Source organism: Anopheles arabiensis, chromosome X (assembly GCF_016920715.1).
Source record: "Anopheles arabiensis isolate DONGOLA chromosome X, AaraD3, whole genome shotgun sequence".
Lineage (NCBI taxonomy): Eukaryota > Metazoa > Arthropoda > Insecta > Diptera > Culicidae > Anopheles > Anopheles arabiensis.
In genome coordinates, this window is record NC_053519.1 from 15628676 (window position 1) to 15652429 (window position 23754).

A 23754-nucleotide genomic window follows, 5' to 3' on the forward strand; every position below is an offset into this window, starting at 1 on the left:
AAAATAATTTTAATCCCCTGAAAAGCCCAAAATAACAGCATGTTCCGCACGAATTGTATTATATAAAGTATAAAGTGTATAAACGTACTAAATTGAATAAAAAATACCGAGTTATGAATTGTATTTTGGCCGAATAAAATCGCATCCGATGAGCGGTTCCACGGGCCTAAGGGCGGTGGCAACACTCATCGGATGCGATTTTATCGGACGAGATTTATATGGGATTTGACAGATAACGTCGGGCGTGCGATTTCGTCGTCCGACGTTATCTGTCAAATCCCATACAAAAATTTGACAGGCCGTCCGATAAAATCGCATGCGAAAAAGCGTTATTATCTGTCCGACGTTATCTGTCAAATCCCATATAAAAGCGTTGCCACCGCCCTAACTCGGGAATAGACTGTACAGTCATTATCCGATATACGCTATCGTACGGGACAGAGCGCAATAGCGTATCTCGAGTTTTCGCGTATAGCGGATTCCTATTGAACAATAGTTTACACTACCGGTTCGAGGGTTGAAAAATATCGCCACAGAGTTTTGCATTAAAGTTTTTTGTTGTAAAACAGGTATCTTTTGTACAAATCGAATGCAAAATGCAAAAAGAACATTAAGGAAATTCAAAAAGAGCATAAAATATTTCAAAGTATTAAAATATTTGCAAAAAACACATGGAGCTGTCAAATTTAGAGGAATCGCGTACTGCGAATTCGCGTATATCGAGTATCGCGTACTGCGGATAATTGCTGTATAGAGCAAACCAGTGAAGCTATGAAGCTTTCGATTTTTTGCTTTGGATAATTGATTTCCCAGTCATTTAAGCTTAATCTTTAGCGCTTAAATGAAACTCGATGTCATCGGGTTATATGAACGAAAAAAAAAAATTCTCATTTTGTTTGCCTGCAAGCTCACAGACTGCTCGACTTTGTGTGTCGAGTGAGTGCTTTATAGGAACGAGTGTAAAACCCCTGCATTAAGCGTGTCGTGTGGGCTGTCACTGAACTTGCGCCCGCACACTGCCACACATTAGACATCATTTCCCTACTAGCAATGAGAATGTAAAAGTATGCGTCTTTCAGGCGAGGGGCATGTAGAAGCAGGGGGAGACGGTTGGAAATACGCGGAATTACGCGGCGGCGAGAGCGTGTTTTGCTTTCTACACAGTTTTCGCACTCACACAATCACACATGTGTGAATGTGTGCGTTCACTTTCAGCCAGCGCGCTCAGTTTGGTTTTCTCGCAGTGGCTTGCTGGTGTCGGTGTCTCGCTCGCACTAGTGCAGCGAGTGTTCCTCGTGCGTTCCCTTTCTTGCTACCACACAAAATCGTCAGTACAGTTCAAGCCTTCGCAGTGTGAGGCCGCGCGCGTTTTAGTCTAAGTCCCGGGCGCTCGATGTAATTTGAAGTAAAGTGTTGAAGTGTTATTTATTTCAATTCACATTATTACGGCCTCGGTCGTATTTTCAAATGTTGAAGTGTTGTGCGCATTGAAATAAAGCAGCGTTAATCTTTCATAATACAACATGAATATGTAAATTATGCTGCTTTATTTCAATGCTTTTTTTACAGTATTCAACATGAACAACATACAGGCAGTAAGTTGGCTTGAAGTGACGATTTTTTAATTATTTATAATAAAAAAATGTGTGTGGTTTTGTGGCAAGATTGTGGTTAGCGATGTGTGGAACTGTGCCTTAAGTTTCAATAAAGTGTTACAATATCAAACGAGTTTGATGTGTTTAAGTTTTATTTCGATGCATGCGATTTTATTACGCTGCAAATCAAAGTGAACGAAAGCGCACAGCGCACAACGCGCAACGAAAGAAACGATGGGGAGGGGGTGTCCAGCGCTACGCGCAAAGTGCTGCAACAGCGCAGCGCAAACCGAAAAGAACGCGCGGGAGGGGGTGTTCAGCGCAGCGCGCAAGTGCGGCAACAGCGCAGCGCAAACCGAAAGAAACGGGAGAGAGTAAGAACAGCTGATCCGCGCATCCAGCGCAGCGCGAGAGGAAAGAAACGGGAGGGAGGGGGTATCAGCTGATCAGCTGTTTTGTATCGCGAGAGCGCCCCGTGTAATTTGAAGGCATGCGAGAGAGCGCTGCCCGCACTCACTCTCAATTCGGAAAAAAATCACTGCGGCTCGACTATGGCGGACAATACAACTTCGACCGAACCCCTTCCCCCTGTTTCTACATGCCCCTCGCCTGTAAATTTTGCTCTCTTTGTCTGTAGGGTTGTTCAGTGAGTGTGAAGTGGGGCTGTGTGAAATGCGTAACCGGCTTGTTCTTTTTGCAATCATGGCGGACGTGTGCACATCAGGCGCAAGGCTCTCGCTTACAATTTTTTAGTGAAATATTGTTTAATTATGTGTTAAGCCTACTCCATTACTTTGGTTAGTGATTTGTAGTTGTGCTGCGACGGATGAAGTAAGGGTGCTGGCAGAATAATCATCTGTTGGACAGTAAAGGTAAGACATTTCGAGAAAGACTGTGAATGGAATGGCGAAAATTGTGTCTTTTAAGAATTTATGCAAAAAACATCAAGCTGTTCCTATTTCGCTTACCCTTGTTAAAGAGTTGTCCGCCATAAGCTCATTAATTGATCAAGCGCATTATAATTTACGTATTTATCGTCAGAAGTTTTTATGTTACAGAGTGGAATTGAGGTTAACCCAAGCTCCTGTTATATTCTTTAAGATGAGGTTAACTTTCAACGTTTCCTTGGCCTGATCGCCTGATCCGCAGCGTTGCAAAGGTAAAAGAATTATACAGAGTGATCCCTGCCAGTCGCTTGTGGGCTCCAGCTCGAGAAGCTCCAGCTATTATATCTTCAATTAAAATCAATTTTAATATCATCAATCAATTCTCAACAATCAAATTCTCAAAATTCTGAACACTGCCGGGAGAGCAGTGCTAGCGAGAAATCAAACATTGAGGTTAGTTTCTTTTGTTCGACAGAACGCACGTACAGTCGTTGCGGTTCGTATTCGTGCGCGTCACTTCTGTGAATTTACCGTTGCTTTTCGTGGTGCAAGTGTTAAGTTGGGATTAAGTTGCAATCATGTGTCGAGAACTGTATAATCACGTCCGTGGTTGTTAAGGAGGTAAATTTTTAATATTTCGTCGTACGGACCTTCCTGCTACATTGTGCTACTTTTGCGGCCAAGTTAAAAAGATGGTAAGGTAAGAAACCGAAAACGTGTACGAATCTCGTGTTGATCGTTGTTAGTTAGTTAATTTATTTCCATATTTATAAGTTGTTCATACATTTGCGGCGTTATATTATACTATAATGGGCCCGAAATAAGCTTCTCTCCTCATTGTTTTGATTGCTTTAGGTAGCTCTAGGCTGATTTTACACTGCATTGCATAGCTTATACAGTCATAAACAAGAAATTATAGGGGAAAAGTGCTTTGAAAAAAAAAAAACCCTAATGTGAAAGAAGAAATTAACCTAACACTATTCTAATCTTAATAATAAATCTTACATACTAAGCTACCTAGTAATATTTACAACCTAAATTAGATTTATTACTTCAATCTAACTGGTTAAGTGCATAATTCTCTCAGAACTGGATGTGTGCTAAATGAGCATTTTACGTTATATGTAGATTTTAACCATAATAATTTACAGGATATTGTAAATATATTACAATCTATGTGCAATTGAGCTGTTCTGTACCTAGGGGGGACTTTAAGTATTGCTTTAAGAAATTTGTTTTGTCTTTTTTTAAGTGTCAACTTATGACAATCCGCACAATTGGACCATACTGGTGAAGCGTAAGTTATGTTTGGGAGTATTAATGCTTTGTACAATAATAACTTTTTTTTGAAATTAAGTTTAGATTTCCTATTGAGGAAAAAATACAGAGTTTTAAAAATGTTTTCGCAATTAACACTCAGCTTGTTTATGTGAGTTTTAAATGTCAGTCGTTTGTCTAGATATACTCCCAAATATTTTATAGAATCCTTCCATCCAATCGGATTACTGTTGATCATGAGTCTAGAATTTGGTAGCTTGCGCTGGCTAGTGTTTCGCGTGAAGAATATAGCTTCGGTTTTCGTTTCGTTTAACTTTAACTTCCATTTTTTGCAGTATCGCGCATACTTCTTTAGGCCAATGTCAAGATTTTTAATTATGGTTTTTGGATTTTTAGCGGTAGATGACAATGCAAAATCATCTGTATATAAGTATTGCTCGCAGTAGTGCATTATTGGAATATCTGATATGTATATGCAAAATACAGGGTTTACCAAGTCACTTTGCGATGTGAGCTGCACAATTCATCTCACTTGAGACGTATTTCTATTCTGACGTGCTACTTCATTTGGCTTCATTCCGCCGCATTCATTTTCATCCATTATATGAAGTCTTTTCACAGGGGATGTTAGCTGGAGCCGTCCGCGATGTTTACATTTAAAAAAAAAAAAAATTTTTGGGCTTTTTGTGCTGATTTGTGATACAAGTATGTTATTTAACAAAGAATAGAAGTTTATCTTTGCTCCGCTGTAGCATTCTAGCCGAAAAATGGATTATTGGTTGTGATATTAGCAGTTGAACCTGCTCAGTCATATCTGCTAATAACTCAATGAATAACCCATTTTTCGGCTAGAATGCTACAGCGGAGCAAAGATAAACTTCTATTCTTTGTTAAATAACATACTTGTATCACAAATCAGCACAAAAAGCCCAAAAATTTATTTTTGAAAAAAATGTAAACATCGCGGACGGCTCCAGCTAACATCCCCTGTGAAAAGACTTCATATAATGGATGAAAATGAATGCGGCGGAATAGAAAATTATTTCGGGCCTAATGAAGTAGCACGTCAGAATAGAAATACGTCTCAAGTGAGATGAATTGTGCAGCTCACATCGCAAAGTGACTTGGTAAACCCTGTAATAATGGTGACAGTGTGTGCTACCTTGGGGTACACCTGCCAACGGTGTGTATGGGTTCGATGTGGAATTTGCTACGTGAATATTGTTCTGCCGGTTAGAGATAAATGATTGTATTATATTGATTAGATATCTTGGAAAGATAAATCTTATGAGTTTGTAAACTAGCCTGTTGCCACGGTTGTAGCAATCTATTTATTTGAGTAGTGTTTTAGACCTTCTTAGAACTGGCGCTCGCGTATTATCAATTTTCGCCGCACAGTTTAAAAATTGGTCTGTTTTCTCTCGCTTGACTTTTGTTACTAACTTCCTCGATGGCGCCTATAGTTCGTCAGCTGATCCGTCTTGACCCCGCTTGACTCTGTTTTGTGACCGCTGCCGAACTTGTTTCTCATTGGCCCTATTTTTGGATCAGCTTGTTGTCTCACCTTAAGGGTTAACTTTTCATCCTTTTCTCCTTTCCTAGCGCCATCTGGTGTTATTTGCTATAGCTATTCAAGCTGTCAGCTGACAGCTCGTTTTGATATTGTTTGGTGCATCTAATATGCACGAGGATGATATCGTGCCAACATAGCCCTTCATGCCATATACAGTGGAGCGCCGTTTATCCGGGCTTCTTGGGACTTGACCTCGACCGGATAAGCGAATAACACGGATAATGAGTCAAATGATATATTTAATCACCAATTTCTGATTAGTTCTTTAAAAAATCCTATTTTTTTATAAAAATAACCCAGTTTTTATTAACTTCATGTTTCTTCCATGATAATATTTGTAATTTGCCATGAATTATAGTGTTTTTTGTTATGATAATGTGCTCTTATAACCGCTTTTTTAAATATCCTCCTCATAACGCAATGTCACCTTTGTATTGAACTGTCATTTCTCAACAGCACGGATAAACGGCCAGATAAAAGGTACCCGTATAAACGGCGCTCCACTGTAGAATCAAATGCTTTCTCAGAATCAAGCAGTACCACTCCGGTTGATTTTTTGTTTAGTCTATTGTGTATGAAGTTGTTGGTCATTCTATGGACTTGATGTGTGGTGGAAAAAGAGGGACGGAAACCAAACTGGTTTTTGGGAATTATATTGTTGCTATAAGAGTGGGCAGCTAATCTTTTTTCTACCAGTTTTTGAATATTTTTGATCATCTTTTTTCAAAATAGGGATAGAGTTTTGCTTATTTTTAATTATTCTGACAAAAGTCCAAAGTTTGTCATTGTGTTTTCTTTTGTTCATAGATTCCAGATTTTTTGGACCACGAATGGTTACGTAATTCAGATAACTTTAAATCGATTAGATTTTTAAGGAAATAGTAAGAGTTTTTCAATATATTGCTAAGCCTATGTCTTTGCCATCTCTTTCTATATGTGTTTCTAAGTTTTATTAGAGAAATAATGTTCGGAGGGATAATTAAGTTGTATTTTCCTGGGTTAATTACCGGAACTGCCATGTCGTGCGCTGTTACTGTTACAGATGTTAGTTTTTCAATCATATTGTCGATTTGTTGATGATTATGAATATCATTGAGGTATAATTCAGTTGGGTTTATCCTATTATTAATCCATTGCTTGAATTCGTTCCAATTGGCTTTGCTATAATACACGACTCTATCAGGTTTGACATTGGCTTTTTCTTTTACTACACTAAAAGAAACTGGTAAATGATCTGATGAAAAGTTTGTAGAAGTCTTTAGTGACTTTAGTTTGACAATCTTTCGTCGATCCTTACGTTGTCCTCCGCGCGATCACTAACGCGCCGCTTTGTCTTATCCTAGCGTTGCGCTTTATAGCGTGAGCGGAACGCTTCATGTGCTTGATTAGAATTAAAATCCCCTTTTGGTACCTGACAGTCGATCTAGTCTAAAGGCCGGGCTACATTGATCGTACTCGCACGCATAATTTTGATTTTCACTAGCGCATCTGGCGGCGGCTGGTGGAAGCTTTTTTTGGTCATCGAGGGAATGGTCTTGCCGGATCTCAAATTTAAGTTGTTTTTTCACCGTTTTTTGATGCGAAAACGGCTGAAATACTTGCACAACATATTCATCTATCAATTACAAAGCTTTTCCAGTCCAGCTAAGGTAAAAAACATAGATAAATAACATATTTTCTGGACGGGCTCCAAATTGTTTGGCAAAATGCTTCGGTCAGCCGCCGCCAGGTGCGCTAGTGAAAATCAAAATTACGCTTGCGAGTACGATCAATGTAGCCCGGCCTTTTAGAGTAGAAGTTCCACCTTACTCTACAATGATCTAGTGCAGGGGTCTCCAAACTACGGCCCGCGGGCCGCATGCGGCCCTCAAGAGCTTAAAATGCGGCCCCGATGACTTTGCCAGATTTAGAATAAATATTAGGTTATTTTGACTTTTTCAAAAGAAATTGTATTTTTTATACATATCTTAGACAAAAATTAAGCTTTAGTAATACGAATCTGTTCAAGTATCGTTAGTATTTTGTTATAAAATGAGATTTAAACGTTCACTCTTCAATTATAGGTAACATCAAATGGCCCTCAACATAGTGATTTTTGAAGCAATGCGGCCCGCGGGCTGAAAAGTTTGGAGGCCCCTGATCTAGTGCACTACTACAGCGCAGTTTGGAGAGGCCAACGTTTCCCTTAGCGAAGTGTAGAAGGTAAGTTGCATGTTCATCGTATTTTTTGTTGCGGATTGCCAGCTTGTTCATCGCAACTGGTTTGATATCCTCTTCATCAAGTACTTTGATGAGATCATCTGTAGGCATATCGTAAAGCCCGCTCAACACTACTTTGGTGGTACGATCTTCGATCAGCTGAAAAGTGTGGAAGTTCACGTTGGTGTTTGAAAGGTATTTGACCACGGCTCGAAAATCCTCAGCTGTGTTGGTGTACCCGATGATGCCTTCATTCGCTATTTTGGTGTCGTACCTTACTACACCTGCTGCGATGATTTTACGGTGCACTTCACCTCTTGATTTGCACGCGATTTTTATTGGTGGTATACGTTCTTTACTACTAGTTGAAATAGGTTTCGTAGTGTTAGTGTCCATCGGATGCTCATCCTTGTTGTTATCTAGTATTGCGTACGCATTAGGCGACACAAATTTGACCTGCTCTGAACTGAGTTGTTCGAGGCAATGGAAGGTAGATAACGGGATCTTCACACTCCGTTGTTTCGACTTTACCTTGCCACAGCCCATGGTGTAAGGCCGGGCGGTTATTAATGTGTTGGTTATAGGGTTCACTTTGAGTGGCGTTAGCTGTGTTAGTATTCTCTTCGCTGTTGGACACTCGTGATTAAACGTCTGTCTTCGACGGAGTCTGCTGGTAAGTGCGTGTTGATCGTTGTAAAAGAAACCTTTTCGTGGTAGTAAGAACTTCTCAGTTCTAACAAAATCAGTAGCAACCGTGATTGACATAATTTTATAGTGTATTATGTTATATTAAACTATATTACGTTACATTATATTGCATTATGTTATATTAGATTATATTATATTACAGTATATTGGGTAATATTATACTATTATATTTGGCCAGAGCATATATTACGTTGGCCTAAATTCATTCGCAGCGACATTCAATTCCCATGAATTTTAAATCATTTCACAGCCGCTTTAAGTCTAATTTTTGGTGATGTCATCCTCATTTCAATGAGAAACCCGTTCGTTCCTGTTTGTATGGGACAAATTCCGCGAGATTTTGCAACGCCGATTCTTGTGCTGTACGCTCACTCGGAAGTGATCGCCGAAAGTGGTCCACGATCCTGGCCGATTATATTATATTCTTATTGGATTTATTTATTTCGATTTGTCTTTCGTAAACTATCCAAGTGAGAGAGAAAAAAAAACAATTTGTTCTACTAACTTATCTAAACTTCAATCTAACTATGCCAATTTATTACAATATTAAATCGCAAGTTCAAACGCTTAGGTCGCTATTTCGACATTTATTATTTTAATTTTCTTTCTAATTCATTCAAATTTTATTTTAATAATTTTCTAACATTTTATCATACTTTCATACTTGCTAAAATATTTTCAGTATTGGATTGCTAAGTATTGGAAATTCGTTTTCTTGTGTATGTGTTTTGGTCTTCTATCTAATTTTCTTTGAGGTACACTCTTAAAAATTTTTGCCGAATCTCGGTTAATTTTTGCCGAGATCCGCACAACTGACATCTCGGCAAATATTTCGGTTAAATTTCGGTTGCCAAAATTTCGGTTGCCGAAATTTCGGTTGCCGAAATTTCGGTTTGTTTTGACGTTTACGCTTAACCGAGATTTTCGGTTGTGGTTAACTGAGATTTCGGCAAGAAATAAAAACAATCATTTTGGAATGCCAGTCCTTTTTTATTCGCAAAATTTTTTTTTAAACAATTGTATTGGATGTTCAATTCGAAAAAAAAAACGCTATTATACGTTTTTGAAGTGGGTTAATTATTTCCGATGAAAGTTCTAATATTTCATTATCTTGTATTTACATAGTAAAATCTTATATTGATTATATCCGATGAATTCATATTAATATTCTAATCACTAAAATTTTGCTTTTCACCTGGCTATTCAAAAGCAGGTGCGCTTTTTAAATAAGGAGAATTTAAATAAATTCTTTTATAAACTTGATTTTAAAACAGCTGGTTTAAAAACGTATTACTAGTTGTACTGAGTGCTCCAAGTTTGAATCATGAAGCATGAAAAAATGAAAAGAAAAGTTTGTCAGCCGCATAGCATTTTACATTGAAAACTGTAAAGGCTTGACAAAGAACGATGAATGCACGAATCAAATTGTTTCCTACATGAATCGTACTGTTTTTTCCACACCACGTAGCATTCGCCGAGTTCACACATTTTGGCAACAATTATATTCCGCGGGACATCAGGCGTCGGAAATGAAGTCTCGAACTAAAAAAAATAAGCAAAAAACATAAAAATAGAAGATTAAACATCGTCTCCAAGCACGAAGTCTGCGGGAAAAATATGAGGTTAATGTGATTATTACAATTGCAACGTTTGCAATTGCTAGCTGTAATAGAAACTCTTGTTGAATCCTCGTAACTTACATCAATCCAATCGATTATTCCGTGAAGTGGATTTAATGTACGCGCATCATTCTCTTTGTAGTCTTCTTCGCGGGCTCGCTTGGCTCCTCTTATAGTATTTTTTCTCGTACCAGACACAGTGACTTAATCAGGTCATTTCTAATGTACCTGTAATCTATTCGATAGTTTTCCAATAGTTTCTGTTGGTTTACATTCCACATGTCTTTGAATTTAGCAGCAGTAGGATTCATCAATTCGAATTCTAAAGATATCTGAAAAATGAAGAATTGGGCTACAAATGTTTCCCTACTTCCATCGAGATAGAAGATAATCGACATACCAATTCTCCTCCGAAGGCTGAAGCCGCAGAACAGTCGGTCATAAATTGGGAAAAAATCCCTCTGGCTTTTCGTGCCGGTAAGCCAGTGTTTGTTTCCATAAATATTTTATGTTTTCCATAGTGTTCTGTTTGCCCAAATATTTTCCAGCGAATTGACACCTGATTCGAATTGCGTTCGAATCTCCTGTGACATGCTGTGATTAAGCTGTTAGTATGTTATAATCACAAGCTGATAGGTTTGGATTTACACAGTTCTATTGTACATAATTCAATCAAAGTGATTGCGATATATATCCTAGCAGCATTCAGAACAGACAGCACGAAATTCAAAACAAAACTGTTACGGTCTAAAACATATACACAGATAACGACAGCATCACCATGTGTCATGGTGGTACAAAATAATAAAAAATAATTTTCTTACATAGGGTACATCTGAAACGTTCGAGGCCAGAATGGGATAAGTTTTAATTCATGATTTTGCAAGCATTTCTTTTTTTTCCGTTTGTGGACGCCTGAAATATATCAAAGTAGTAGATCAACTCACATTTTTCCTTATTTTTTACAATACTAACACGCCGTAACTGTCCGCTAGGCAATCGCAAATTATTCGATTTATTTTTTTGTTGGTGACCTCGTCGGGTTTAATTCCTTCTGTCAATGTTTCATGGATTTGTTTACCTTCATCATTTTGCAGAACGAGTAGGCTAACGTCAATTTCCTTTAAAAAAAAAAACAAGTTACTTCTTTGTATGTACAACACGCTGTAGCAATAATACTCACCTTGTCAAAATTGTGCATTTTAAAAGTTGAACTCAAGCTTCTGGTTGGTACTTCATTCCTCTGCGTTTCTTCCATAAATTCATTGGGAGTCGTTGTAATGTCAATTGTAACTCCATACTGTTTTTGATATTTTTGAATTATTTTTATCGTTTTTGTCGTTAACTGTATTCTAGTGAAATCATTGTTGTCCAGAGATAAGAAGGTGTCCAAGTCCGTTATTTCTTCTTTTACTGTAAGAAATGTTTAATCAGCTTCAACCTATCTTTCCTATTTTCCAATCTAACCTATTATGTATATAATATAATATTACGCTTGTCAATAATCCTGGCAATAGTTCCTTCGGGAGACATATTTTTTTATCACTTCCAAATGGTGACCAGAAGGCAAAGGTAGTATGCGAATGGATTGCTTCAAACGAAACATATTTTTCAGTTGGTCCTACTGCAACTTCGTACGCTTCTAGACAATCATTATATCCGTTAGTTTTGCATAATTTAATCAGCAAAAACATAGCACTGTTCAAAACCACTATCTTGACAATAATATCATACGACGGATAATATTCATTTTCGTGGTTTTTTATGCACACTAGCAAGTTTTTCCTGAAGTCGATCCCATTTACTGTTGTTTTGTTGGGTACAAAAACATGTGGAACACACAAATCTATGAAGCAAACACTGTTACAATGTTCTCGCTTAACTAAGTTTCCTCCGTATAATGTAATATTATCAGTAAATGGATTATCTAGAATATCTATGGCCATTGTAAAGCATCGCGTTGTGCTAAGCTAATATTTTTAAAATTTCTGCAAGTTGATGATTGATTTTTGTTTGGTTTGTTCTTTTGCTCGAACACTAAACAATTATACTGTTTCATATTTCCGCTCTTTTTAAAACACTGGATGTAATGGTCAAGGTGGGGATTTTTGTTAAGTCTTCGTTGAATTTTTTTGTAAAATGACTCCCTCATACAGCCGAATAAGTTCTTCTAATGATACTAACATATGGTCAGATATTATTGTAGACATCAAAATACGAGTTATATTCAACTAATGATCGATCATACGCATATACTCGCAATTAGCGGGAACTTTGTCAGGAAACAAAAAAGGAAAAGAACGTAGTAGTAGCAGGTTTTGTGATGCAGTCTGTTTGAGTTTGTAACTACTGGGTTTAGATAGCATTTCATCAGTAAAGTTCGCCGATGGTCTATTCTTTTGGTCGTTGTATCCATAGGCAAATAAATGTATGCGATCATTGATGAATGATGCACTGAAACCCAACGACTTAATTTTGTGATAGTGACCTAGTACTAGCTGTATAGTTATTGGCACCAATCTTTCCGCTGTGTCATGCATAGTATCCAAAGCAAAATTGTGTGTAATGTGATAGTATTGTAGCTCATTTATGCAATTACCACGTTTCAATCCACAATCTGAAGGCTTCATATCTCCTGAATTAACTTTCTCCAAGTTGAGTTCATACCACTCTTTCGTACGCATGGGAAAATTTTGGAACGCATTCTGGTGAAATGCTGGTCTTGGTATAGTGCAAAGTCTGCAAAAGAACTTTGCCATGGGTCCCAGTAGTCCGAAAACCTCATGTACAGCCAGTGTATCACCGCAGAACATCGTTACCACTGCTCGTATGGTATATTTTTCTGTGCCGTAGAAAACGTCTACTCCGTGTTCCAGTTTTCGGAGCTCATGAATTAGAGGTTCCAAGATCTTGTTAAAGCCATGCTTTTTGGAGTCTATAGAAGTGCAATAGATCAGTGGAAATATTGTTTTCGGAGAACTGTTCCACCTGCTTGGAGAATTTTTTTTTTAGAATTTAAAATCGAACACCGATACTTTGTTAATACCTGCTCTAGAGCTCATTGCATTTCCGAGTTCCACGTCGTCTTGATAAAGGTTTATTCGTATGGCGTCGGGGATTTTTTTTTTAATATTTACTGTTTTGGTATGTTTCTCCTAATCGGAAACTAGAGTATTCTTTGAGGGTTGGGTATGGCGGCAAATTATCTGTCATTAATTCTTTGTTTTGGGGATTTCTGAAAATTAGCTTCAAGGTCTCAGTGATGGGTAACACGAAGGTTTCGTTAACTATTACTTTTGTTGGTAAACCATCAATATGCCGAATATCTTCTCATGTTTGAAGCAATTTTTCTACTGGTCTTGGAATACTAACTGCCAAATTGTTTAAAAACTGTGTTTGTTTTGAACGCATTGAAACTTCCGAAAACAAATCTTCTACGTGGAACTTGTTTAAAAAGTTTATGGTTTCTGGTTAAGGTCGCCCAATAATGTTCATAATAAGGTGGATAGTTGCGAGTATTTCACGTTATGTTACTGGCTTTCTTTACATTTATAAATAATCTTCAATATTTCCAATATTTTCATCTTATCTATCTAATCAAATATACTGGTTCCATTCTGATGTCATTTCGAATGCTGGAAAAAACCCATCATAGCAATCGTTGTACATGGATACATTTATCATCCAGAAACCCCAAATTGTACAGAGTTTGTGTTCACTCAGAACATGCATAAACCCCGCTAGAGGATGACAATTTTAGGGCGGTTCCATTTCGTATTTCATCAGGAAGAGGCGCGCGCTCTCCTGAGGGCCCGGTCCATGCAATCGTTATTATTTCGAGCACCACTTCCCAAACTGCATCACCGATTTCTTTCTCCTTGCTCGATAACTGTTCGATTTATGGCAGTTAGTTATTTTAATTAATAATTTATTTAGCTTAATATCACTTTAGTCTTTCAATACTGCCTTAGAGTGACTCCTCCAAAAACAGAACAAAAAAAATATATATCTTGTTGATTACATTTCACTGCGGACAAACATAAGCATGAGCATCCTAAGAACAATCTTCCTATAAGAAACTGGTGGCAAAGCTGTGTGTAAATTGAGTTTTCGACTAGTTTTTTAAAAGTTATTCTTTGAATTAATGTTTAGCAGCACCCGAGCTGTGTGAAACTATTATGAAAACGAGAACATCTGAATTCTAGATCCATCCTCCATTCTACTAGATCTAGAGTTCCATAATACAAACATATCAAGATACATCCTTTGTCGTAAAAAAGAATAAAAAAAGATCTAAATAAGAACAAAGCTGTGCAAAAATACAGCTTCTTTCAAGGTTGTTTGTGGCTATGTTACAATTGTTGTAGAGATGATTTCGTAGCAAACGCAATGCAACGCTACTTTGGGGGCTCACACGTAATCTATGACAGGGCCACTGCATGGTGCGTCTCTGTTTTGGTGTTGTATGTAAGACAACGTTAATAGTTGACATAAACGACCAGGATACACAAACGCGTTACGGCTGTGAAGGCTGCGGATGCAAACGTACATGAAATAACGAGCAAAAGGCGGCACGTACCAGGGAAACGGTTGCATTAAAAGAAGGTGCGAACATTTACGGGGCACGATACTGGTGGTGGTTGAATGGTAATCGCGCCGCCTACCTTAAGGCCGGACGGGGGCCGTTTTTTCTGCCCCTGGCCTGTAGCAAAGGACTGAGCGTCCAGTTGTGTGGAGCACGAAAGCTCCCACACTAGCATGCCCTTCTAAAACCGCCCAAACCCCTACAATGTACGTTGTGCGACCAGACAGAGATAGAAATATGTATGATACTGTGTGCAATGGTTGTGATAACGTCGGCTGATCGCTATTGCGGTTAAAATTATGATCCCATTGCAAAGACGATCCATGCCGTTGTTCTGTTTTATTTTAGGTGTGTGCATAAAGACGCTTCTCTAGTGAAGGGGGGCCCATCATATATTACAACAAGACGTGTAACATATATAGGCAACCCTGCAAATATCAAGACAATAAGAAATATATGACAGCTGTGCGAAGAGCGGCGAACGTTCAAATATAAAACCGAGGATGTAACATCCAATTATTAAATACAAAAAGAAAAACTAGTCAAAACATCCATTTCAAAGCGCGGTAGTCATTTGTGGTCAAAAGCATTCCCGAGTCACTTTCCGATTTATTCATAGTATTTATGTTTAGCCGCTTGCGAAATGTTTTTCATCAACTGTCTCATATTGTTCTGGCAGTGCAATAATTTTTCTGTTCTTGCTCATGCTTGTCAGCACGCCACAAAAAAACAACCGAACTGTATCAAGATTGTGATGATTAAATAATTAAATGATCAATAAGTAAATTGTTGTGAATCGTTAGTTTTGTAGAGCGAGGCGAAAATACCTTACGGTGAATGCAGCCAAGGAAGAGAGGTTTCCTTATTTCTAATTTGAAACAATATGGTTTTAAATTAATTTGTGTAGTGTTGGGTAAATCTGATTCAGATTGATGAATCTGAATGAATCTTTCAAATGTTATTCAATGAATCTGAATCCCGGTTGCAAATAATCATGAATCTCTAAATATTCTTGAATCATCAAAGATGATGATGAATTTCAAGACTCGTGAATTTTGAAAGATTCATGAATTTAAATGATTCATATCTCTAGGGATTCAAGAATCCCATGAGATTCGTACATCTCCAAAAATTCATAGAGCTTGAGCTTATTATTAACCTTCTCTTTGAAGCAACAGCCAACAAAGTCATGCCAGCCTATACAGGCTTTCGGGACTTCTTGGCAAGTCCACGCAGCCGAATAGTTTGTTTTTCTACGGGGGAGACGGTCCATGCGCGGCTTAAAGCCCCGACGGGTTTAAGATGTTATTTCAGATGTTGGGGATGTTGTTTGGTGAGATCGCGCAAATTAACTATTTTGCAAATCATACATCTCGAAAGATTCATAAATCCATGGAGATACAGCGCCTACCACAACTATATAGACAGTCGTTTTTCGCGATTTGCGGAAAATCTATAAGAGATACATAAAAACAGTGAATGTATGAGTTGTGCAGAATACTATTTCACTTCTTCGTATATTTTTTTCATATTTTTTTAACAAATTTTTACAAGACTTATGACGAAAAACAAATTTAAGACACTTCGAAAAACAGGTTTTATGTGCTAACTAACGCATTTAAAAATCGTTCAAAATTATAAATAACATATTCTACATAGGTTTTAAAGAAATACATTTTTGAAGGATTTTTATAACTTATTTTAAGATTTTATAAGTTTTGTAAGAGTTTTATAAGAAATATAAAAAAAAATCACAAAAAAAATTTTATCCCCTGTAATGATTGTTTTGAAAATGCAAATCAAAGTATGTAAATTTTTTTTCTAAAACTATTTTCAAATTGCCATGTGAACCTTATTAATTTTGTGAACAACGGTTCAAAACTGATCCGATCAAACAAAAGCGACACAAAAAGCTCAACAACGATTTTTTAGCAGAATCTAAATATTTGCTGCTGTTCCAATTCTAGATATAGATTCTGCTAAAAAATCGTTGTTGAGCTTTTTGTGTCGCTTTTGTTTGATCGGATCAGTTTTGAACCGTTGTTCACAAAATTAATAAGGTTCACATGGCAATTTCAAAATAGTTTTTGAAAAACTTTGTACATACTTTGATTTGCATTTTCAAAACAAACATTAGAGGGTAAAAATTTTTTTTGTGATTTTTTTATATTTCTTATATAACTCTTACAAAACTTATAAAACCTTAAAATAATTTATAAAAACACTTTTTAAAAATCCTTCAAAAATGTATTTCTTTATAACCTATGTAGAATATGTTATTTATATTTTGAACGATTTTTAAATGCGTTAGTTAGCACATAAAACCTGTTTTTCGAAGTGTCTTTATAGTTATGGTACGACCATAAATTTGTTTTTCGTCATAAGTCTTGTAAAAATTTGTTAAAAAAATATGAAAAAAATATACGAAGATGTGAAATAGTATTCTGCACAACTCATACATTCACTGTTTTTATGTATCTCTTATGGATTTTCCGCAAATCGCGAAAAACGACTGTCTATATAGTTGTGGTAGGCGCTGTATATGAATTTTAATGGATTTATTAATATTTTAGATTCAGGAATCTATCTATTGGTATGAAGTGACATTGAAGAGCTGAGTGTCAACGTACTCATAATACCCGTTAACGAGCTCCAGCAAATCGGAGGCGTTGATCTATCCCATCAGAAGCTTGCCTATGAACACACATTGCGCTACTTCGTGCCTATGAAGTGATGGTAACCCTTGTAACAAAAAACGTGATTATGATAGTCAAGTCTGCCAGTAACATCACGAGAAAAGATGCGCAAAACCAGCCATGTCAGGTGCAGTTGCACAGACTCTAATTTATTTTTCCAAATGTCCGAGTACGATCACTACAGAACACTATTAATCTTTGGCATGGAACCAACTTGACATACATATAACGTGTTAATAAATATACGGCCTGATAACGGTGTTCGAACGGCAGTCGAATGGACCAGCGGGGCTTCAAATGGAACTTGAACTCGACTCTTTTAAGCTTTTTAACTACACAACACGCCTCAAAATGTTAGAAATCTAATCTTTATGGTCACAAATGTTCAGTTTTCCGTCGTCATCTGCCGTTCGACTTGCCGTTCGAACACCGTGAACGAGCCGATAGGTTCGATAAACTCTATCAAATGCCGAAGAAGATATCCTAGCATGTTGGTAGCTTTTACTTACATTTATTTGTTGTGAGCATTAAATGTCATCTGATGGTGTAGAAGAGCGGTCGGCAAAGTTTGCGGCCGAAAGAGCCAAAATGTTCGTAGAGTTCCACGTGAAGAGCCGTCCACGTGATAGACGAAGAGTCCAATCTATACCCAATCTGTACCGAATAGCGGTATGGTTTGTGGTATGTGCTTGTCCACTGAACCAGCGATGATGTCGACATCTATTTCCCCACATAGTAACCCTGCTATCAATATAGCTTGTGCGTTTTTTCCCTTCCTTGCTAGCGTTTCCAATCCTAATAGCGACAAGCGATGGCTATTACTAAGCAAATTGTTTCGGTCTCTCATGTTTATTTTTGATAAAAAAAGCGTATCGGGAAAATTTTCGTTGAACCGCTTCTAATCTATGCTCTTATATCTCGGCGTCCGGGCACCAGATACTTATATATAGTATAAACTCCGAAGAACATCAAGTTTTATCGAGCAACTTATAGTTCTTATACAAATAACATTACACACATTACACCTAACGCGCAATCTATCTCTCTTTAAACACAGTTGTAGATTCACAGAATTAGAACAACTCTTACACTTCATTGAACTCAAGGCACATACGTGGCATAGGATGACCTAGTACGTTACAATACAATACGGGTGCGTGATGTACGGATATCAAAATTGGACCGTAAAGTACGAGAACGAGCGAACAACATATTTAATAGAGACAAGAAGTACGTGCGGGAATCGATATCACCATTAAAGAGTTTGAATATAAACACCCTAGCTGAGGTATATGAGTCCTAAAATCAGACAGTGTTGAACAAGATTCGGTTTCCTCGCGCTCTATTGAATGAACTGCACTGGCGTTTATGCACACATACTTGTAGGGCGTTGTTGGTGCACCAACAGGTCGTGGTCGTTGTATAAGATCTTCCACAACTGCCACTGTCGCAGGGTTTGTCGGTACCGTTTCGTTGCTTTCGTTCTCACCAACTTCACTACTACTCGTTGCTGTGTCACGCAGACTTTTGTTTTCTTTCCTTTTATTAGCCATCACTCTTTCGAGCAATACGAATCCCTGTAAAAAAATAATATAAATTTTACGTCCGTAAGGTGATATTTGCGAGAATGGACAATACACACACGAACATAAATACAGTTATAAACTTATAATCAGCTTGCCCGTTAGATTGCGGATGGTAGGGGACTGTTGTGATGTGTTCGATGCCATTGCGGTCGCAGAATAGTCCGAACTCCTTGCTGGTGAACTGCGTACCGTTGTCCGATACCAACGTTTTCGGGATTCCAAAACGAGCGTAACATGGCTATAGTAGCTTTCGCTGTAATGTTACTGGTACGGATTATTTCGGGCCATTTAGAAAACGAATCTACGACAATTAAGTAATAATCACCGTCTAGTGGGCCCGCAAAATCGACGTGTAAACGTTGCCATGGGCCTGCTGCCCTCGGCCATGGTACCGGAGCGGAATGTGCGGGTGATTTGGCAGCTGCTTGACATGGGTGACATGTCTTCACCCATACCTCGATGTCAGCATCTATTGTAGGCCAATAAAAGAAACTCCTAGCTAACGCTTTCATACGCTGCACTCCTGGATGGCCCTGATGCACCTGCTGAAGACATTTTTGCTGCAGCTTTTTAGGGATTACCACCCTCTCACCGAAAAGAATGCAATTCTCTACGGTTGTTAGTGCATCTTTCCTGGCATTAAAACGCAAGCTCATCGGTAAACGCTGCGTTTCTGGGCCAGCCTTCGCTGATGTAAACTGACACCTTTTTCAGAAGTGGGTCTCGTTTTGTTTCTCTGGCGAGATCAGCAAAGTTCAGCGGTAGTGAATCAAGCGCGCTTATTGCCACCGATTTAATGTCTTCTTCCAAGTTCACGCTTGCTATAACACAGTCTTCGTCTGGCTTGGTGTGCGTGTTAATGAGTCGTGAGAGCAAATCAGCATTTCCGAAATCATCGGTGCGCACGTACTCAATGTTAAAATCGTAGGCCAGCAAAGTAAGTGCGAAACGCTGAAGACGGTTAGCAGTAAATGTTGGGATGCCCTTTTTCGATCCGAATATATGCAGTAGAGGTCGATGATCAGTCTGAAGCGTAAAATGCCTACCAAAAATCATTTTGTGGAACTTTTTTACTGCGTAAATGATCGCTAGTCCCTCTCGATCGATCTGGCTGTACCGACGTTCTGCCTCAGTAAGGGCACGAGAAGCGTGTTGTACTACACGTCTGAGACCATTGGGGTACAGATGGCTTATAGTTGCCCCAAGGCCAATTGATGATGCGTCCGCCGAGATCACAATCTTTTCTTGCGGATCGTAGTGAGCCAATTGTAGGTCTGACGATAAAATCGTCTTAAACTCTCTGAAAACCCGTTTAGATTCTGACGACCAATGAAATGGAGTATTTGCCTTGAGTAAATTTTCCAAAGGATGCCTCAACTTTCTCATGTCTGGTATAAACTTCCCGTAGAAGTTGATTGCACCCAAAAAGGATCTAACACCGGTGACAACTGTTGGTTCAGCAAGATTTTTGATAACCTGGATTTTTGCGGGATCAGGCCTTAGTCCACGACGATCAATTACGTGTCCGAGATATGTTATTTGCTGCATTTTAAATGCGCATTTATCAACACGAATCGTGAATCCAAAGTCTTTAATGCGTTGGAATACTTTGGCTAAAATCTCGTCGTGCTCTTTTTCTGAAGTGCCCCCGACTATAATGTCATCTGGGTATCCAGAAATGTTATTTAGACCGGCTAACATTTTGTCCATGATCATCTGGAACGCAGCTGGAGCGACCTTAACTCCTGGTGGAAGGCGGTTATAATGATATAACCCGCGATGCGTATTTATTGTAAGCAGTGGGCGGTACTGCGGCTCGACTTCCACTTGCAGAAAAGCATCGGTTAGGTCTATCTTGCTGAAAATTATTGAATTGGTCAACTTGGAAAATATGTCATCCGGTAAAGGCAACGGGTAATCATTTGGCTGTAGCGCATCGTTGAGGCCAGTGGAGTAATCTCCACATATGCGAATGGCACCATTTGCTTTTTTTACTACAACGACCGGTGCAGCCCATTTTGAAAACTTCACTGGAGTTATTACTCCTATGGCTTGAAGTCGATCTAGCTCTCGGTCTACTGCTTCTTGTACGGCGTAAGCCCCTGGTCGTTTAGGGCGAAACACAGGGCGACTATTTTCTTTTATAGCAAAAGAGACGTTTCCTTTCTTACAAAGTCCGGTTCCTTGGAATACTTTAGGAAAACGTTCTTGCCACGTTCTTTGCGACGTGAATTTAGTACCTCGTACTAGGCAGCAGAAATTATCTATTGGTAAAGATCAAAGAGCAAAAAGATCGATGAGGTCAGCACCTAAAAGCATTAAACGTGTCGGGGAAACAGTAATTGTAGCTTCTTTGGTCTGATTGCCTACACTGGCTTTGCATACAAATTCCCCGTCTAGTGCCAAATTAGTGCCAGAAGCTGATCGTGCAACCACTGCTGGTGGTGATAATGTCGGACTGCCAATCTTTTTCCAAGCTTCACGGTCAATGACTGTGATGTCAGATGCCGTATCAAGCTGCAGACGGACGGACGTGCCATTCATTGCAATAGTGACATATCTGCGGCGTTTCTGAACACTATGCACGTTCACCGTAACTACTCTGGTCTGCGTTTTGCCTTGCTTTTTATATTTCGGCTTATTATACTTCTGGCGATTTGCTGTTTTGCAGAAACCCTCTTTGTGTCCCGTTCTGCAACAGATCGTACACTGGTGCGCTTGATATCTGCAGTCACGCACCCAGTGTGTACCTCCGCAGAGCCAACATGGTTTGCTGGGATTCGCTTTTGAGGCATTTGGAAACTTTTTCTGAGGGTAGGGCGTTTTCAGGTTCACTGCCAAAACTCGATCATTTCCCGGTGTCTCGATCATCGCACTATCTTTTTTTAAATTTCCCAATCTACTGCATTCGGCGGCTAGCTGTTGCAACGTCATGCTATGGTCCTCTATTTTTGCCAGCAAGCGCGTTCGTATGTCTGCATCAGTCTCGTCCTTCATACCACAGACGAATAGCAAGCACTTGAAGTCCTCCTCGTTGAGCTTGCCGAGCTCGAATTCAACGGCCGCCTTGTTGATTCGACAGGCATAACTTAGATGGTCTTCGTTCCGCTTCTTCACTAACTGCAGGCATCTGAATCGCTTACTCAGCAGCGATTCCTGGTAGTCGTAGAGGGTTGACAGCTTTTCCACCGTTTGCTCGAGCGAAAAATCGGATGGGCGGCTTGGCAGGATGAAACTCAAATAACGGTCATGCTCGGCAGCTCCCAGTTTCCGCAGCAATAACCGGACTTTCGCAGCATCGTCGATCCTAGCAGCATCTTTCTGGAACAAATCTACGTAGCGTGAGTACCAGTTTTTGAACGTGATTCCCGTGTCCGTATCTAACCGGAACTCTGAAATATTTAGAGACAAGGAATCAATTATTTGTTCATGACTCAAACTGGTTGTTGCAGCGCCGTGACTTATAAGGCGTTGCTGCAAAAACTCATTCTTCTTCTTCTTCTGTTGCTGGGCCATTTGCTGTTGAAGCAAATTTAACGTTTTCGGCATCGGGTCATCATGCTGCTCCAGACGTTGCGCCTGCGATGGCGCGGGCGCCTGCGATGGCGCGGGCGCTTGCGATGGCGCTGGAGTGAAAAACGATGGCGCTGGACCTGGCAGCGATGGCGGCGGCGCGAATGCAGTTCCTTCCCGGCGTCCACTATACTGCTCCTGGGTTGGGAAAACTCCTTTCAGCAGGCCGCTTGGATGCGCGGCTTGGACAGGAACGGGAACACGGCCTTGCGACAATCGTCGTTGATCGGCATCTCCAAAAAGGTCACCAGAGTTCACTTCGTCCGTCTCCATCCTTCGACGTTTCCGACGCGGTGAAGATATTTTAACACATGCACATACGATACGCGATCACACAATACGAATAAACGAACACGTTAAAAGGTCCCGATTGACACACGAGATAAAATGCACACGTTAAAATTGGGTTGTAAACACGCAAACTAGCGGTATATTATAAAACTTTATCCTCGTCGCCACTTTTACGTCCGTAAGGTGATATATGCGAGAATGGACAATACACACACGAACATAAATACAGTTATAAACTTAACGGATGCTTTATTGCTACCTTATGTACGCCGCGCTGTCCCGATGCGAAGTGTTTTCTGCTCTTCGCGCAGCAGCCGAACGATCCACCCCGACCGATCGCTCTCAGGCGCTCACTGCTCGTCAACTGCAGTAAGAGCGGCTTACTGCAGAGAGAGCACGCGAGCAGCTGGCTGCATTCTTTCATCTAACAATAAATAATTTATATTCAACAAGCTCTGCTTCTAATGACGCCCTTCGGTCCTGGAAGTTTGATCTTATCAACCATGTTTTCCCCCAGAATCTGCTTTTAGTACGTTTCGGGGTTTCATATCCCGGGAGTTGCTGATTGGATCCTTTGCAAACACTTTCGCTTCTGTAGGTCCTACGATGGAGCTGCGGAGATTTGCCATGAGCACAAGTGCACCGTGCTACCATCACCATAACCAGTACCAGGATGACCACTTCGTTCGGTGTGAAATATCATTGAAGGCTACAGAAAAGGCATGTCCAGAAGTGCTCTGGACAGCCTTCAGATTCTCTACAGTACATTCAGCGCCATTTTGCTCGTTGTGGACCTAAAATATCAGTCAATTGAAAAAAGTATTAGTTTTATGTTTTACGTACTTAAATTTACATTTCTAAAACATTACCAGCTCAGCATTATCTGTGGTCGAAGATTTTGAGAAAACAACATACAGCCAACATACTGCAAAGAATGGAAAGTATGATAAAATAAGAATTCCATTTCCTTTTTTTCTTGAATCGTGGAGAATGTCGCTATCGACAATACATTTTACTTACCTAGTTTAATTTTATAGAGTTTTTTTAAATGCATATAAAAATACGAAAATGAATGCATCGAACAACTGCAACCACCGGAGGTTTGGATCCGCTAAGAAGTGGCGTATACATAATTTCGTGTTGGAGTGATTCAAATGTTTTCCA

General features: G+C 39.3%; 2 protein-coding genes across 2 annotated transcripts in view; one reads left to right on the forward strand and one right to left on the reverse strand.

The window, feature by feature from the left end:
* The first annotated feature begins 2262 nt into the window (after window positions 1–2262).
* Window positions 2263–23754, forward strand: part of LOC120905821 (neural Wiskott-Aldrich syndrome protein) — a 75619-nt gene continuing 54127 nt past the window's right edge. The window contains exons 1-3 of the mRNA XM_040317014.1: window positions 2263–2467; window positions 2654–3182; window positions 7397–7535. The gene's annotated coding sequence lies outside the window, so the exon portion shown is untranslated. The remainder of the gene's footprint in view (window positions 2468–2653; window positions 3183–7396; window positions 7536–23754) is intronic.
* LOC120905604 lies at window positions 9819–22572 on the reverse strand. The gene is made up of 3 exons (XM_040316552.1): window positions 22167–22572; window positions 21477–22118; window positions 9819–9844 (listed from the first exon to the last, which is right to left on the reverse strand). The coding sequence occupies exons 1-3, from the start codon at window positions 22570–22572 to the stop codon at window positions 9819–9821; spliced, it is 1074 nt and encodes a 357-aa protein (XP_040172486.1).

Excerpts from the sequence above, each read along its gene's own strand:
- LOC120905604 (XM_040316552.1), bottom strand. The coding sequence starts at position 22,572 with ATGGAGACGGACGAAGTGAACTCTGGTGACCTTTTTGGAGATGCCGAT. Across the intron at positions 22,119-22,166 it reads TCACGGCGCTGCAACAACCA|AGTTCCGGTTAGATACGGAC; the intron begins GTTTGAGTCATG and ends TAAATATTTCAG. Across the intron at positions 9,845-21,476 it reads ACCATGTTGGCTCTGCGGAG|ACTTCGTGCTTGGAGACGAT; the intron begins GTACACACTGGG and ends TTTTTCCCGCAG.